The following is a 16,121-nucleotide window of genomic DNA, read 5'->3' on the forward strand; positions in this document are numbered from 1 at the left end:
GACGGAACTCATAGTGGGACAAAAAGGAACATTTCTAAAGCGCTGTTGTTATGTTAATTGGCCACAAAGCGGCGGTAATGTGCTGCAAAATGAGAGTGAATAAATGACAGTTGCATATACTAGTATATATATATTCGTAACAGTGCCTTTTCCATGTATAAAAATAACGACAGAAACTATGTCAAAAGAACTGAAGGACAAAACATTTTTTAAAACTAGTATTCAAATAACATACAGTCATGCATTTTATTTTAGGTGTTAGTATTAGATCTTTATGATGATCTTTACAGCACTTAAATATCTGTTGTAGTTTCATTTAGGTATGCTAAAGAAGGACTTGTTTTCTTAAATTATACTTTTTTATTAGGAAATAATTTGCTATTAAATTATTATACTACTCTATAATTACCTTATTTGGTCCAAAATCCCAATTATGCTATGCTTAGAAAGGCCCGACAACGCTTATTGTGCTTGATGAGAACAGGACAGTTGAATATACATTTCAAGCTGTTAATTTCAGCAGAGTACACTAATGTGACTAAATGAATAGTCATAACAACAATAATTCTTGTACGTTTGTATTATTAGTAGTATGCTTCTGTACTAAATCTAGTCTCGCTCAGATTGGATATGAGTACATGCAATCTGTTTCGATGATAGCAGTTCACAAATCATTTTCAGGCTTTCCATCGGCATTCATGGGTTCATCATGCATGAAGGCGGCATCCTAGTATTTAATTCTCATTCACCTTCTCATGGTCACACAAGACATTAAGGACACATTGGTGGACTGAGGAGGGTTGAATGTAAGGATAAATGACTTGGATTATGTAATCCAGGTGGCTGGAGGTTTTATAATGTACATGGCGGTTGAGGACTTTGTGATTGACAGCTGTCCTCACATTTGTGAGAATAGGGCTGACTCCAAGGTGGCCTTGTCCGGGTTGCTTGCTACAGATAGGATGGACGGATGCTCACAAAGCTTATGGACGCTGATGATATGTCACTTGTGGTTTGAATTAAGTGTCACGACGAGGAGCATCTGGCCTTTAAACCCACAATTTATAGAGGAGCATGTCTGCCTCAAAGATAAATAAATAAATGCATCCAAATCAGGTTTTATATACACTAATCTAACACAAATAAATGATCATTGCTTTTGCAAATGGACTGTGAATGTATACATTTTTGCTCAATTATTATATGGAGGGTACATGGAGACTAACAACCACACACAAGTGGTTACTTACACTTATGGGGAATTTACAGTATTCAATCAACCATGTTTTGGAATGTGTGAGGAAACTAGAGTACCCACAGAAAACCCACACAAGTGTGGTGTGAACCCACCAGGGATTGAACCCTCAAGGTCAGAACTAAACCCTGTCGTTCAGATTGACAGCGTTTCTGTTAATTTTTAAAATTTAAGCGAATTTTGTCAGATAATTCTAAAATTCTGTGGCATTCTTCATTTAACATGGGTGCCAACTCTAAAAAAAAAAGTCCTAAACCGTTTCCTTGAAATTGCAGGTATGAGCTCAAATCAGTAGCAGGTGTACATCTGCGCTAATCTTTCGTGGACATTTCAGGTCGTGGCAAGATTAACCTGAGGTGGTATGCTTGACTCCATGTAGGATTGGATCCCGATTGTTGTATTTTGACAGATCAGGACTCAGGAGATCATCTGTTTTGACTTGGTACATAGCGGGACAGCCTTTTGGTAAGAGTCAGCCATCTGCTTCAAGTCCTGCAACCTAAGACATTTGTCAATTAAGAACATTGGGAACCTTTATTTCCACACCATGGAGCTAACAATACTTGTATTTCAAGGCATGTGCTGTACTCACAAACTTGAAAGCACAAAAATACTGCACTTTGCTTTAAGGTCGTTTTTTTGTTGTTGTAATAGAAGTGCATTTATTTGAGATTTTTGACTGAAAAGCCAAGATGTGTTTGTGTTTTTAATCACAAATGACTTTGCCAATTCACTATTTTTCCAACAGGTAAGCCAATTCCATATTGTATGTTATTGTTCAAGATATTAACAAGATATTGTTCTTTGCCATACGCCGATATTTGGTATTGATGAATCTTTTAAATCTCCTTGTACTTGTATAATGAAAATAAAGGCATTCAATTCAATTTAATTCAATTTCCATTGCCACATTTACTTTTCTTTGTTTATGTTTCACAATGTTAATGTTGATTTAAACCCAATTGCAGAAGTGGATACTAATATTCACAAATTAAAAGGTCAAAATCGGCGATTACTCAAAGGTCAAGCAACTATAATATTGATTTAACTAAATAATTACAGACATTAGTCTATTGATATTTTGTCTCAACAGTGAAGATCTATGTAGTAGAACAATAAGCCATGTCTGGTGTCTGGTGTTATAAACCTCTTTAATAATGTGCATGTGCTTGATTTGAGTGGTGTGATAATGCTGTGGATGACAACAGGGGGTCACTAGGCAGTGGTGGGTAGTGGGTAAGGGCGTCGATCATATTGATTGTGTGAAAAGCCCCTCACATCCAGACATGGACATCGGATTATCAAGTTAACCCAATAGACTGGCAGAGTACTTTAATAGGTTCAAAGTGTGACATGAAGTCTCACGCTTTTTGTCTATAGTGATTGCTATTGCAGTTTATCTATTTTGTTGGTCCAAGTGACGTATTCACATTAAAATGTTTCATTGTTAATATGGTGAATCCTTGAGAGGCAACAATTACTTTTGTGGCTCCTTTATCTACACGTTTTACTGTTCTCAAATCCCTTTTCATTAGCTCACATCCCCCCATTCATGAACACATTGAAACACTAATGGTACTTTTGACCTGAGAATGGACCAAATTTGTTTGGATTTACTTTGTTTTTATAGGCAATGTTAAAATCCCATAGAAAGTTGACCTAGAGTTGACTGTATCAGATCAATACTCATTGGTGTTAGTTTGTAGAGATTTGGACACATTCCATTGCTGACGTTATTCTTTTTCCTCCCCTCTTTACACCGCCAACGGGTGTAGTCTGAATCAAAAGGCTCCTTATCTGGTAAAAAAAAAAAAAAAAAAATGTGATCTTGATTTTTGTTCAAACATAATAATTTTGGAACACTGCTATGTCAGGGAGCCAAGCTCCTTAAAACATAAAAACCTCTATGTCAACCAAAAAAAAGGTAGTCCAGGCTACATTTCATCTTTTGTGTCCCAGATTGATGATCTTTGAGATGGATGAGTCTCTGCATCGTTGTGTTGCATTGTCTTATGCAGGTTCGACACAAAGAGGGTAGAACACTTATCATCTTAGGCGTATGTATAGAGCTGGGAGGAGGGGTTGTCACACAAGTGATGTGGTGGAGGGGGGGGGAGTCCCCTCTGATAAAATGTAATGGAGATGGGCTAATGAGAGCAAAGGCAGATGGAGAGTGTGACAACACAACAGACTCAACCATCATTCTGAATATAAGAAACGTGTTTATTTAGAATTAAATCTGTCTTACCATGCTATTTATTTATTACTTAAGTATTTTAAAATGACATATGTAGCAGCTTGTTGCTCAGGTTTGATATTTGTTGTCCTTTCATGGTGCTTGGTGACTTGCCAGCAGGTGGTCCAGGTTTCCAGAGCTTGGTTTGGGATTAGTCTTCAGGAAGACATTGTTTGGTGGGAGTGGCGCTGTGAATACAAAGGGATTAGTGCACAGGGTTGCTTCATTGACTGTGTGTTTTCTATGTGTTTATGTACGCACTGGTGATGGGTTCGAGCAAGCCGAAGTTGATCGATGTACTGGAGAAGCACTCAAATTTAGGTCTATGTAAACTCATATGGACATGTAAAAAAAGACAATATTTTCAAGTGCCCATGCCTCCCAGGAATAACCCCCCAAAAAAAGCCCTCTGAAATCATCTCAATGCCTCAAACCGTGTGCCACCATTAGGCTCACACAAAGCAAGGTCTGACAAATGACCACTTTAATGTCCCTCTTTGACTTTAATGAATTTATGTTATCTGGCCCCTAATGGGGCCGTGGTAGTGGGGCTGGCGCAAGGCCATAACAAATGAAAAGCTCTGATTAGCGCAGAATGAGCCGCCAAGGGAAAAATGCCATTCGTCTTGGTTAGCATCCTCCTGGGCTCTTTTATGGGTCGCTGTGACTTGGACTGCGGGGCCGGGGGTGCCGGTCCCATTAGTGGGGCAGTTGAGTGGTCAGCAGAACCGGCGTTGACGGAGCGTCTGGCGTGCTTGCACAGTTCAAGTCAGTGAATGGCTCAGTGCAGCTTGACTCCTGAATAACCTTCGGAGGTACCGGGAGCCTCACCCCTGCATGACCCCGGTCTGTGGAGAGGGGTGTGTGTATGTGTGGGAGTTTGGGGGGTGTACTCTGAAGAGCTAGAGAGTGGGATACACCACACAGTGAGGCTTAAGTCACACTTTCACTAGCAACAGGTAAACAGATCTGATGAAATAAATATATATATAATTTGTAAATTGGAAAAGCTACATTTTTTTTGAATATAGTGTTTACACATGTAAAGATAACTACAAAATGACAGTTAATTCATAAACCTGATTAAGATTGTCTTCACTTTGTTGAATACCTTGGAAATACTTTTACGTTCTTCTACTGAATGATACTTTTGAACAATCTGATCCCAGATGGAATATGTTTGGTGGACCTGAATTGCTTTAATTATTTAATAGGTATCAAGAGAAACAAAAAGTATGAGCCAAATATCAGAGCTGGACACATTTGTTTCCATTTCATTGTGCATTCTTTGTCCGAAAAATAAGTAAAGCGCACCCGACTATAAGCTGCACCCACCAAATTTGATAAGAAAACTGTATTTGTTCATTGTATCATGGAATATTTCAATGAAATAGACACACAGTCCATTTGTCTGTAAAAATACATGAATTAGCTGGACTATAAACTGCAGGAATCGGAAATCTAGCATCAGCCTATAGTCTGAAAATGACAGTGTATGTATGAAATGAAACACACACGCACACACACATTTTTGAGGGAAAAAAACATGTTTTATATATATATATATATATATATATATATATATATATATATATATATATATATATATATATATATATATATATATATATATATATATATATATATATATATATATATATATATATATATATATATATATATATATATATATATATATTTAACATGTTTTTCCTCAAAATGTTTTACTTGTTTAATAAACAAATAAATAAATCATTGGAAACATTTCCTTCCTCCTTCCCGGTTTCTCATCTGACAGCCCTGGTATCTTACTCTGCAATTTTCCCCGTTCTTTATTGAAGCGGAAAATGTTACGTGAATAAGAAAAAAAGAAAGGAAAAACACTCCGATTCACCACAACAACAGCATAGGCGCTCGTGTTGGAGCTTGATTGCCCCGGATCACTGTTGTCATTGGGAGAAGTGCTGTTTTTGAACCGCCCCTCCTCCTCCTCCCTTGTCGGGCCCCCCGGGCTCTCGAGCCGCCTCACACTTCACTTCGGCCCGGGAGAGGAATGCGCTGGGATGCCGATCACCGCCGACTCTAGGACAGCCACAAAACCACGACAACACCACCGTAATGGACAGCCATGACCCATATGTGCATTTAAGTAAGTACACGTCGCCGATTTCGTCTTTGAGAGAGTGGCAAATCCAGATAGGAAGGGAGTGGAGGGGGGCGTATTGCTGGAGGAGTGTTCCCCGGCCATGACGTCCTCTCTCCGGGCTTTCACTGCAAGCGTCCCCGCTTCTAGTGCTGCGGTTCTTGCATGTCGCGCGGCGATTATTTTACCCTGTAAATAAAGTCAGGTGGTCGTAGCGGTCAGGCGAAGGTCAAAGGTTGGCATTTTAATTGCGCTGATCTAATTTATGACCTCTTCTAAACAGTTTGAGACTTAAACTTAATTTAGTGCGCGCAACATTGGGAGAAGTTCCGTGAAAACAAGCAGCAAAAACATCCAGTAACAAAACTTGTGGCAGCCCCCCCTTTGCAGCTCCCCTCTGCACAAGGCAGGTCAGTTTGGAGGGCATCCATCCCCCGGACAGCGTGATGTCATTTTGCTAAGTAAAGCTTCACTCCTTGTGTGACTCGACGACTTTGTCCTTGAACCAGCTGATGGCTCTTTTTTCCCCCCTTTGCCCTTCTATTAGCAGAATTGTTTATGTGACAGCTTTACAGCCCATGGAGTTAGGCAACACGTGGATGGATCGCAGTGAGCCAAAGGAGATGATGTTTGTGTGCTCACTAAACTAAATTTACGCCTTGACTTAGACAAAAGTAGGTTTATGCGGTCATCATGTGATGCAGAACTAGAACATTTGATGAAGGAGCGATTTTAAAAGTCTTGCATGTGCTCTTTTTTTTGCACACATTGTCTTGGGAAAATGGTGGCCTGGTGTACTAGTGTGTCGGCTTTGCAGATCTGGGGTCGAGGGTTCGATCCCAGGTCCCTCGCTGTATGGAGTTTGTATGTTCCCCCAAGGCTTGTGTGGGTTTTCTATGGGTTTCCTCCCACATGCATGCATGTAGGCTGGATGAAAACTCCAAATTGCCACTAGGTAGGAGTGTGAGCGTGAATGGCTGTCTGTCTCCTTGTGCCCTGATTGGCTGCTCACCGATTCAGGGCGTCCCCCGCATGGTGCCTGAAGTCAACTTAAAAGTTACAAAAAATACTTTAACAACCAGCCTAACATGCATGATTTTTAGGATGTGGGAGGAAACCAGAGTACCCTAAGAAAACCCACACATGCTACGGGAGACCATGCAAACTCCACACAGGAAATTCAGAACCCACCTTGGATTTAACCCTCGATCTCTGAAGTGTGAGGCCGAAGCACTAACTACTATAGTCCACCGGGCCACCTACTTTTGCACAGTGCAAGTAAAATTGAAGTGCTTAACTTCACTTCCGAAATGAAAAGAACTAAATAAATGTCCAAAACAGAATCTTTTTCCCTAGATCGTATCCTTAGAAAATTATTGGACCTGGTCCCATTTCCGATCAAGTGATCGCCATGTTATTCCCCCCCCAAAGTTTTATTTTTAGACCTTCTCCACCATCTTCGATCTACAATGACTCTCATCTCATTCAGTCTTTGTTTGTTTTTCTCCAATTAGGGAATTATCTAAAATTGGCCATTTATAATCACATTTTCTGATCCTTTGTTTGAGATATTTCCTTTTTTATTACATTAAGCACAGTGGTAAAATTAATAAAACGCCTAAAAAATAGGTCTCTTAAATCTTACATGATAAACAAATCATTTCATTCTGGACTGGATTTTTTTTTTATTGAATGGATGATTAAATTGGAAATTGAAACCTAAATCTATCACAGTGAAATGAAACCGTTTTATGATCAGATTTTTTTAGAGCACCACTCGTCTTTTCCCAGACATGTGCTTAATGCAGACATTCCCTTCGCAATGCAGCAAAATCACAATTTCTTCTTTCTCAGCACTTTCACTTTTTTTTCCTTGAGAATTTCCCATCCACTGAAGTGATCGTGAATTAACTCCCCCCAACCCCCCCAACTCTCTTTGATGCTGAGAACTTTTTTTAAAAAGTCATGACAAGGACTAGAAAAGAGGAAGAACCCAGAATATAATTGGCCTTTTAGATGTGAACACCCATAAGGAGGGTTCAGACTCCGGCTTAATACTTGCATGCTGCCACACGTTAATATACTGTACAACTTTCTGTCAGCTCACATTCCCAACATATAGCTCATTGTCTGGGGCCCGACCTCGACCACACCGTCATATGACTGAAAGAATGTGGTCTTGAGGTTGAGAAGCCGTGGCGGCTTTAAAAAAAAAAAAAAAAAAACCTGCTCGCTGACTGCCGAGCCCTGCACACAACTTCGCCAATCCCCACCCATTCCCACAGAGATAAACAAACCACACAGGTAAAGGGTGTGGCCCCTTGCAGGTTTACTTAAGGATTCTGTCTACTTGAGCCTTCACGGATTAGCACACAATATATGTAGTAGTAGTAGTGAGTATGTGCAGTTTTGACTCAGTAGTTGTTTGACGGAATTGTGTGTGTGTGTGCGTGTGGGTGAGTGCATGTGCTTATTGTGAGAATAGAGTTGAGCGAGAAGAAGGGGGTGCACGGAGGCCATTCTCAGGGCTAATTGTCGGTAATTAGTCATTAGTGAAGAAGGTCAAACCCTTGATTTAATTCCAAATTTAATCAAGCGGAGGACCTTGGAAAGACTGCAGCGGTGTTTGCTTGTGAGGTGTATTTTGAAATAATAATGCAATAACTGCAATCAATCCATGCAGATTTACACTACTACCATACTCTGTTATTGCTTGATGTTGCCTCATATTTTTTGGGGTGCATTTTCAAACTATTGTTTTTATTCTCGAAGTAGAAATATACATTTTACGGTCAAATTGATATATGCATACAACAAAGATGAATTTGACAACCCTGTTTTTGGCAATTTTATTTTGTAGGAGTGAAATTAAAAAGTGTAAATAGATAGAGGAAATGCATCACCATAGAGAGCCACGGGGCATTTATCCTAATCCAATGATGACATGAAGCACATTAGAACAATTATAGACAAAAAAAAATGTATGGTATATAAAGATGTAGAAACAACAGAATTTAGTTAACACGACCATACCGTTTAATGTCATAAATGAAATAAACAAAACAAATAAAAAGAGTGAACTAGATTTCGGCCTTCCCATGGCCTGGAGCGGATGTGACTGATGCAACTTCCTGTGTACCACGCGACTTGGGAATATTAAAAAATGTTCTAAGAGGTAATTGTGTTAGGAAATGCTGAATAAAAATGCAGGGACTCAGCTGAAATGTTACGGTTTAAGCAAATGCATTGACAAACAATATATAAAATATATATTTATAGTTGGGATAAATACAAGTAATACAGTTATGTATCCAATCTAACGTTTCTAAAGGAATGAACTATTATATTACAATACTAATTTTAGGTACGGGTGACTTAAAGCTTTTGTTGAAAGTGTTAAGTGTGCACTAAATTTAGCACTTAGGGTTAATTCACTGGGTTTTATGTAGGCCATGACATTCTATTGTAACACAGAAAGCATTTAAGGAGTATTTCAGATTCTCCCGCAGGGATTTGTTAAGTCTTGGAATGGTAGCTTGTGCGTCTCCTCCTCTTGTCTTGCGTCGGGTTTGTTGAGTCTCTCTTGCATGGCTGTCATCCTCCAGAGGATCTGATTACTGCTGGTGGCCCTCATCCAAGCGCTGTATGGACATTTGATGCAGCCTCACACAGGTGCACAGCACATAAGACAGTCTGTTGAGTTATGTCTGCTCCAAGGAGTGCACATACTGGCTTTTGCTGCTCACTCCCATCCGATTGTAATGTTTATTTATAAGGCTAGAAGATTTTTTGATATGGTGGCAAAGGGCATTAAAGAAGCAGCTGTACACTTCAGTTGGGGTCAGTTTGTGTTTTCTTGACATTGGACTTTTCCAAGTGTCCTGCATATTTACAAACTATATTTTGCATCCCAAATCATTCTTAGTCAATTGTCCAATTAGCCACGAGCTGTTGGTCATTCTCTTATTTGCCATCGACCTGCATGGTGGTCCTGAACCCAACTCAGATAGTTAAATAGCAAAATGCTCCGAGTTATTTATATTGGCACTCCAAGTTTTTGCTAGTAATCGACCGATACAGATTTTTCAGATCTATTCTACCCCTATATTAAGAAATATATTGAGGATTCTTAGAACTTTTGTTGATGTATGTTATTGTTCAACTTCATTTGCATAGTGGCAAGTGTGCAGCGAATGTAAGTATAGCAGTCGGAACGACATCAAGGACTTCGACTTAACAAGCAGCTGGTTGTTTATGAGTAGGCACAAGAGAGGAAAAGCGAGGCTACATCTGAGCCGAAATAAACCACTTTTAAATTGATTTCTTCATATCGGCTGATATATGTTAAATTTCGAAATATCAGCCTAATCGATTATTGGTCGATTGCGAGTTTTTACTGTCAAGAAACTTAATTACAAAAAACGTAACTAAAAAAATTGCATTAAGGTGACTTGCTTAAGTGTAACAGATCCTGGGAAACCATTTAGAATCCAAAGGGGTGTCCAAAGTTTTCCAGAAAGGTCCACAGTGAGATCAGGTTTTTGTTCCCACTGATCCAGCACGGTTCAACCAATGACATTTCTTCTGAAATCAGCAGCATCTGACAGCAATCAATTGATTCCACTTTAAAGAAACCCTATTGTGTGAAAATGTATCCTCTTCATTGGTTGGAATGAAGCCATGCCCCCGCTGTGGCCCTTGAGGACTGGTTTGGACACACAAACTGTAATCTTTTTTTATAGTCCTGTTTTTTTATTTTTTTATTCTTGGCTTCTCAACCCAAGCCTCAGGTTAAGCTTGCATTCTTTGCTTTAGCGGTTTATTTAAGTTCCCCGAGGCTCTGCCGTGCATTGTTTGCCATCGCCTTTAAGGTATATTTTGGGCCCGTATGCATCTGGCTTTTCACTTTGCTGTCTGTTTACTTGACCACCGTCCAGTATTCTAACAAGACAATTCCTGACATCCTGGAATGTTATACATGAGAAATACTTGTGCTACAGTTAAGGATACGTGCATATTAATAACCACGAACACACGGCCAGTCGACCGTGTCACAACTGGCCCATTTTTCTTCATGACATCAAAGAGAATTACAGATGTTTTGAGGGAAGCAGAATGCTGAAGTGAAAATTCTTCAGCCTAGGGCCTCTTCTTGTCACTTTCTTTTTCAACATTCACAGCACATTCTCATTTCATGCATTTAAGGAAGCCATTGGCCAGTGGTTTCGACCTTGTTACATTAAGTAGCACATAATGGTTTCTGTATATACTTTGTTTTTATTTTCGCTTCCTTGAAACTGACTAAATCATCTTACAAATTGATGGAAAAAAATGTCCACGAATACACAACCATTGAAGATTTCCATCACGGTGAACTTCACTTCTCTCTAGTTGATCAACTTCATTAACAACCGTAGCGTAATTTTCGGACCATAAGCATTTTACTTTGAGCCTCATCAGTTTATAATGCATTATATTGAATATTGAATTAAATACATGCATCCGTCGCCAAAAGAACTGCTTATGATTTATAATCTCAATTATTTCTGTTCAGAAAATACTCATTTCTAATGTCAAAAATCTGAGAGAGATTCTCTCAACCAAAAAATAGGTTGTGTGCACAAAAGATATTGGAGATCATAATGAAGAGGAAGACAAGATGATTATATTTCTGGAACTAACTCTGCTAGTTGAAAACCAAGCATAGAAATCAGATTTTTTTTGGGGACACCTTAACAACCTTTGGCTACAGAAACTAACTCAATGTACTAATGTCTGATCCCTTTTAAGAAGCTGTAATTGGAAGCTACCGGTTATACTGTAAGTGTGATCCCTTCCATCCCCACTCCTGACAGATTTAATGCCCTGCCCCCCTTTACCCCATCATCCCTATTTAATGCTACGCCAGACACCCTGCACTATAACAGGTGTCCCTGCACAGTTTTAGGCACAGCCTGAGGTATGGAAAGACACAAATTGAGTAGGCGGCTCAAGAGCTGATTTGTGTCATCAGTCGGACAGCAAACAGTTCCGAAGGGATTGATCTCTCAGGAAGGATAATCTGGCTAATCTTATAACTGGCCTTGATGCACTCCGCCTCTTTTTTGCTCTCCGCCGATACCCTTTTTCTCCTCCCATTCCTAAAAAGTCTACGGATCCGGAGTTTCCGCCTCAGTTTGACGACCAGTGTCGCTCGAGTCCGACGTCGCGGAAGGCGACTGGCGTCCTGCCAGTGCCACGCTCGCGCTCGAAGCCATGTGGCAACCTGCGGCATCACCTGCAGCTGGAGTTGGCGCCGGGAGGGAGCTGGGTTATTGCCACTGTGAGTATTCTTCTCCTAGTTCCTTATGGGGAATATTGGGAGGTAGATTAGGGAGACTTGTGCCTTTTATTTACTATTATTTTGCTTTACAGGCTTCCCACACAATGTTAGATTATCTAACGGATGCATTATGTATGGTAATACCTCTAATCCCTGGGTATTCTTTATAAAATGGATCTTCTCAGGGTAGAAATTCCCTGCGCTAATATTAATATCACTTATTTGCATTGGGTTTTCCATTGTGGATCAAAATGATACCCAGAGGATGTTTGCTTTTTATTGAGCGAGAACCATATTTGGTCATTTGCGGACGATGACAAGGCAGTTGGATTTGGGGATTTTTTTTTCCGCTAGATAATCAGTGGGAAATATGAGAATGTGATTTAAATACAAATCATATTAACGATTTTATTGAATTTAAATTGAACAATCATATTCAAAACAGGAAAACATTAAATTATGTGCAGAAAGTGTACAATATCCAATAGCCAATCATACTATACTTACAATATGGTGATATTACAGTATGTCACAATTCAATACAACTTGATATAACAATGTATACAGAAATTACAATACATACAGATTTAACTTAACCAGTTCCATTTTTACCTAAAGCAATTAAAAATACTATAGCCATTTTAATGCTTTTGACAGTTTTGTTGCTGGAACATTTACAACTTGAATGAAAACCATGCTTTAAAATCTTATGTAAAACGTTTTTACTGTGTTTTAATTGATTTCAATTCAACTGTGATGAACAAGTTGATATATCGATGTAAATTGATTCATTGTTTTAAGACCAATTCATAATGCATGAAAACAGTATACATAATTTGTAGTTTTTCAATATTTTTCATTTTGATAATTAAAAAATCATAATATATGGGGCATCCACCAAATAAACTATTTATGTTTATTCAAATACATTCAATTTTGAAATTGTAATAATTTTGACCAACATTTCAGTTTTTTCATTGCTTGCTCCCAAAATGAAAAACGTCTAATCTTACTCCAATTGAGGGGTTATATACTTGCATTTGTGGTTCTTTTTGACACGCATTCCTAAATTGTGATTGCACATCAACTCAATTCTCATACTTGTGCTTGCATTCGTATTTTTAACAATGGATTTATTAGCCGCTAAAGTACATTTTTATATGTTGTGCTACATGAATGCTTCTTTGTCTCTATGTTACATGCAATTTTCAGGCAACAATTTCAGGGATTTTCCCATCTCGAATGGAAAACAAATGTCATTCTGAGTCAAACGCTTGCTTGTGGTCTCCATTATGGCAAAGCCTCCTTTTAAAAAAGGGAACCCCCATTCAGCCAACACGTGTTGCCTCGTCCTTCACTATCTGATTGCCTCTCAACACTCTTCCCTTCCTATTGGCCCTCCCCATCCTGCTTTCCCTGGCCATTGGCATCTGCTGTCTGTCACCTAGCATCCTTCCATCAGCGCTTGCTCTGGTTTTCTGCTTTCTTCCTTCCTGTCTTTTAAGTAATGTGTTGATGGGCGCTCGCTCTGAACACATACTGTATTCCTCCAACAGTCAGACATCTGTGAATTTTGTCCTTGAAAAAAGCTATTGTGTTGCTCTTTTCAACTGTGGAACGTTTGACAACTTTGTCATTTAAAACAAAATAGCCTTGAGAGTTGTACGTTAGTCTCAACAATATTGATGGATCACTTCAGCACGACTGCTCTCTTTGTTATCTCCTCCACGTAACTGGAAAATGTTACTGTTCATTTGATATTTGCTCTTAAATGGATTTTGTTGTCTCGAGTTCTTCCCATTTGTCGTTATCTGCTGCTAATGAGTTGGACAGTAAATAACACTTGGTAATGGAACTGTTGAAAAATATTTTGCTGTTAGGTAAATATAGCTATAAAGCTGAATGACTTGGCTCAAGAAAGTTTGGAGGTTTTATAGTCTATGAATATTGAGGAAAACGTGACATGACATTTAATATGCAAGGGCTATTTTCTGTTCTTTTTAATAAATTTTTTGTCAGGGTCATTTTGATTTGTATTGTCCCATATGTGGACCCTTTTTCAGAATGCTCTCAGAATTTTAGCTGTAATATCTACTAGTATTTATCTATAGTAATCTTATTGTGACATTTGTGCTATATGCTGCCTCTTAAAAAAAAAAAAAAAAAATATATATATATATATATATATATATATATATATATATATATATATATATACATATATATATATATATATATACACAAATCTATAGGTTTTAAGAGGCAGCATGTAGCATAAATGTAATAATAAGATAGATAAAAAATAACAACAACTGCTTTTGTGAAATTGTTAATCTTCTATCCATGATCTGCTCAAGCATTTGAAAGACTCACATGCACATCCTCTGTTAAAAAGCCGTGTCATTAGCTTGTTCTAGGGAATGATAATTTGACTCATTTCCTGTCATGTACCACAATCTAAGGCCACAAATTCATGACATTGTATGGTCCATGATTCAAGTTTATTTTTTAATTTTCAGCAGGCTTGAGTTCATTTGCAACTTTTTTTTCTTTATATATGAAGAACAAATTCAAAAATTCTAAGTGGGAGGTGTTTTGGTCACAAGGTCCAGAGGTCAAGTCACCATGAGTGTGTTTGTTTGTGTTTCTATGTATTATATGCATTCTTCATTTGGATATCCAATAAGAACATCCCTATACATTACCAAGAAAATATAATGGAAAAACGGTTTGATTGTCAGATAGTAAACACTGTTACAGAATGGTAAAAATGGCAAAAATAGCCTCCCAAATCAAATTTCATAGCCTCAAAGACTGCTTCGGCATATCTCTTTATCTTTTTATTTGAAATATTTTTAAACCTAAACATCACATGTTCACCCTGGGTAAAAAAGTTCTGTTCTTTCGTCTTTGTCATATCTAGAAAAGGAGCCCGTACATGCAACATTTGATTTTTTATATGGAGGTACTTGCGCATCTGCTGATTTTGTTAAATATTGTACCAAAAAAGTTGGCTGTGGTAGAAAATGGAGCAGAGGTCATTTGTCTTGTTTCAGAGAAAGTTTGTATGTTCACTCGAAAGTTCACCACGGGGCAGAATTTGGGGGTCGAAGGAGTTCACTAATGCAGGTTATTTATATTATTACAGCCGCATGGTTGGAGGAGAAAGGCTTTTTTTTTATAAGCAGTATTTCACATTGTACTGTATTCCTTCATTTTTAACAGAATTATTCTATTGAGGCTACTGCAAAATATATCATTCACTGCAGGGAACTCAACCATAATAGTAATAAGTGTTTATTTATTTATTTACTCTGTTTTTCATTTGCATTGCTGACATGACAGAAAGCAACAGACAAAAAAAACCTCAAAAAAGTGAATGTTGTGTTTGTTTTTTAATCCAGTTAGAAAAAATGTGGTCATTTCTTGTCCATTCAAATATTTCCGCCATTTCTGCTAGGTGTTGTCAATCCCTTTAAATAGTGCTGTCTTAATGTGTTTGAGCTTCAGGTCTTAACTACGACACTTTTTGCCTCCGCTTTGAAGAAAAACTAAGACTTCTGAACCGCTCTATCCTCATTAAAGTCATGGGGGGGTGCTGGAGCCAATCCCAGCTGTCTCCGGAACAGAGGCCAGCCAATCGCATGGGCACAAGGAGACAAATAACGATTCACGCTCACACTCATACTATGTTTTTGGAATGTGCGAGGAAACCGGAGTACCCGGGGGAAACCCACGCAGGCCCAGGAAGAACATAAAAACTCCACACAGGTGGACTGACCTGGATTTGATCCCAGGACCCCAGAGGTGTGAGGCCAACGCGTTAACCACTCGCCCAACCTCACTCGAGGAGTGATTGCCTGTTCTTTTCCAGACTGACAGATTTAGATGTGTGCTAGTAGGATCATGTTAGAATTTTGGAGGGAAAAAAAATGTGAATCCGCACGGGACGTCTCCCCCGCCATCCATCAATCTGTCCATCCCTCTCTTGCTGTCTACCTCCCCCCTCCTTCCCCCCCGCTCCTCTTCGGCCTCCCACCTTCTTGACAGCTGGCCTGCTGAGCTGCACATACTTACCCGGGGATAAGAGGATTTAGTGACACAATTGATCAGGCATCAACCTCATTTAGCAAAGAAATGAATGTTTATCAGGGGCAGCGGTTAT

At 38.8% G+C, this 16,121-nt stretch overlaps 1 protein-coding gene across 5 annotated transcripts in view; it reads left to right on the forward strand.

The window, feature by feature from the left end:
- The first annotated feature begins 5,410 nt into the window (after positions 1–5,410).
- rxrgb (retinoid X receptor, gamma b) overlaps positions 5,411–16,121 on the forward strand; it is a 23,260-nt gene continuing 12,549 nt past the window's right edge. The window contains exons 1-2 of one of the 5 annotated variants that reach the window (XM_077717355.1): positions 5,414–5,640; positions 11,783–11,956. In XM_077717355.1, the coding sequence (XP_077573481.1) occupies positions 11,890–11,956 (67 nt within the window). In that variant the 5' untranslated portion in view covers positions 5,414–5,640; positions 11,783–11,889. Of the gene's footprint in view, positions 5,641–8,716; positions 8,810–11,782; positions 11,957–16,121 lie in introns of those variants that run through there. The other 4 variants (XM_077717356.1, XM_077717360.1, XM_077717357.1 and 1 more) reach the window with 4 other exon arrangements.

This window comes from Stigmatopora nigra, chromosome 5 (genome assembly GCF_051989575.1).
Source record: "Stigmatopora nigra isolate UIUO_SnigA chromosome 5, RoL_Snig_1.1, whole genome shotgun sequence".
Classification (NCBI taxonomy): Eukaryota; Metazoa; Chordata; class Actinopteri; order Syngnathiformes; family Syngnathidae; genus Stigmatopora; species Stigmatopora nigra.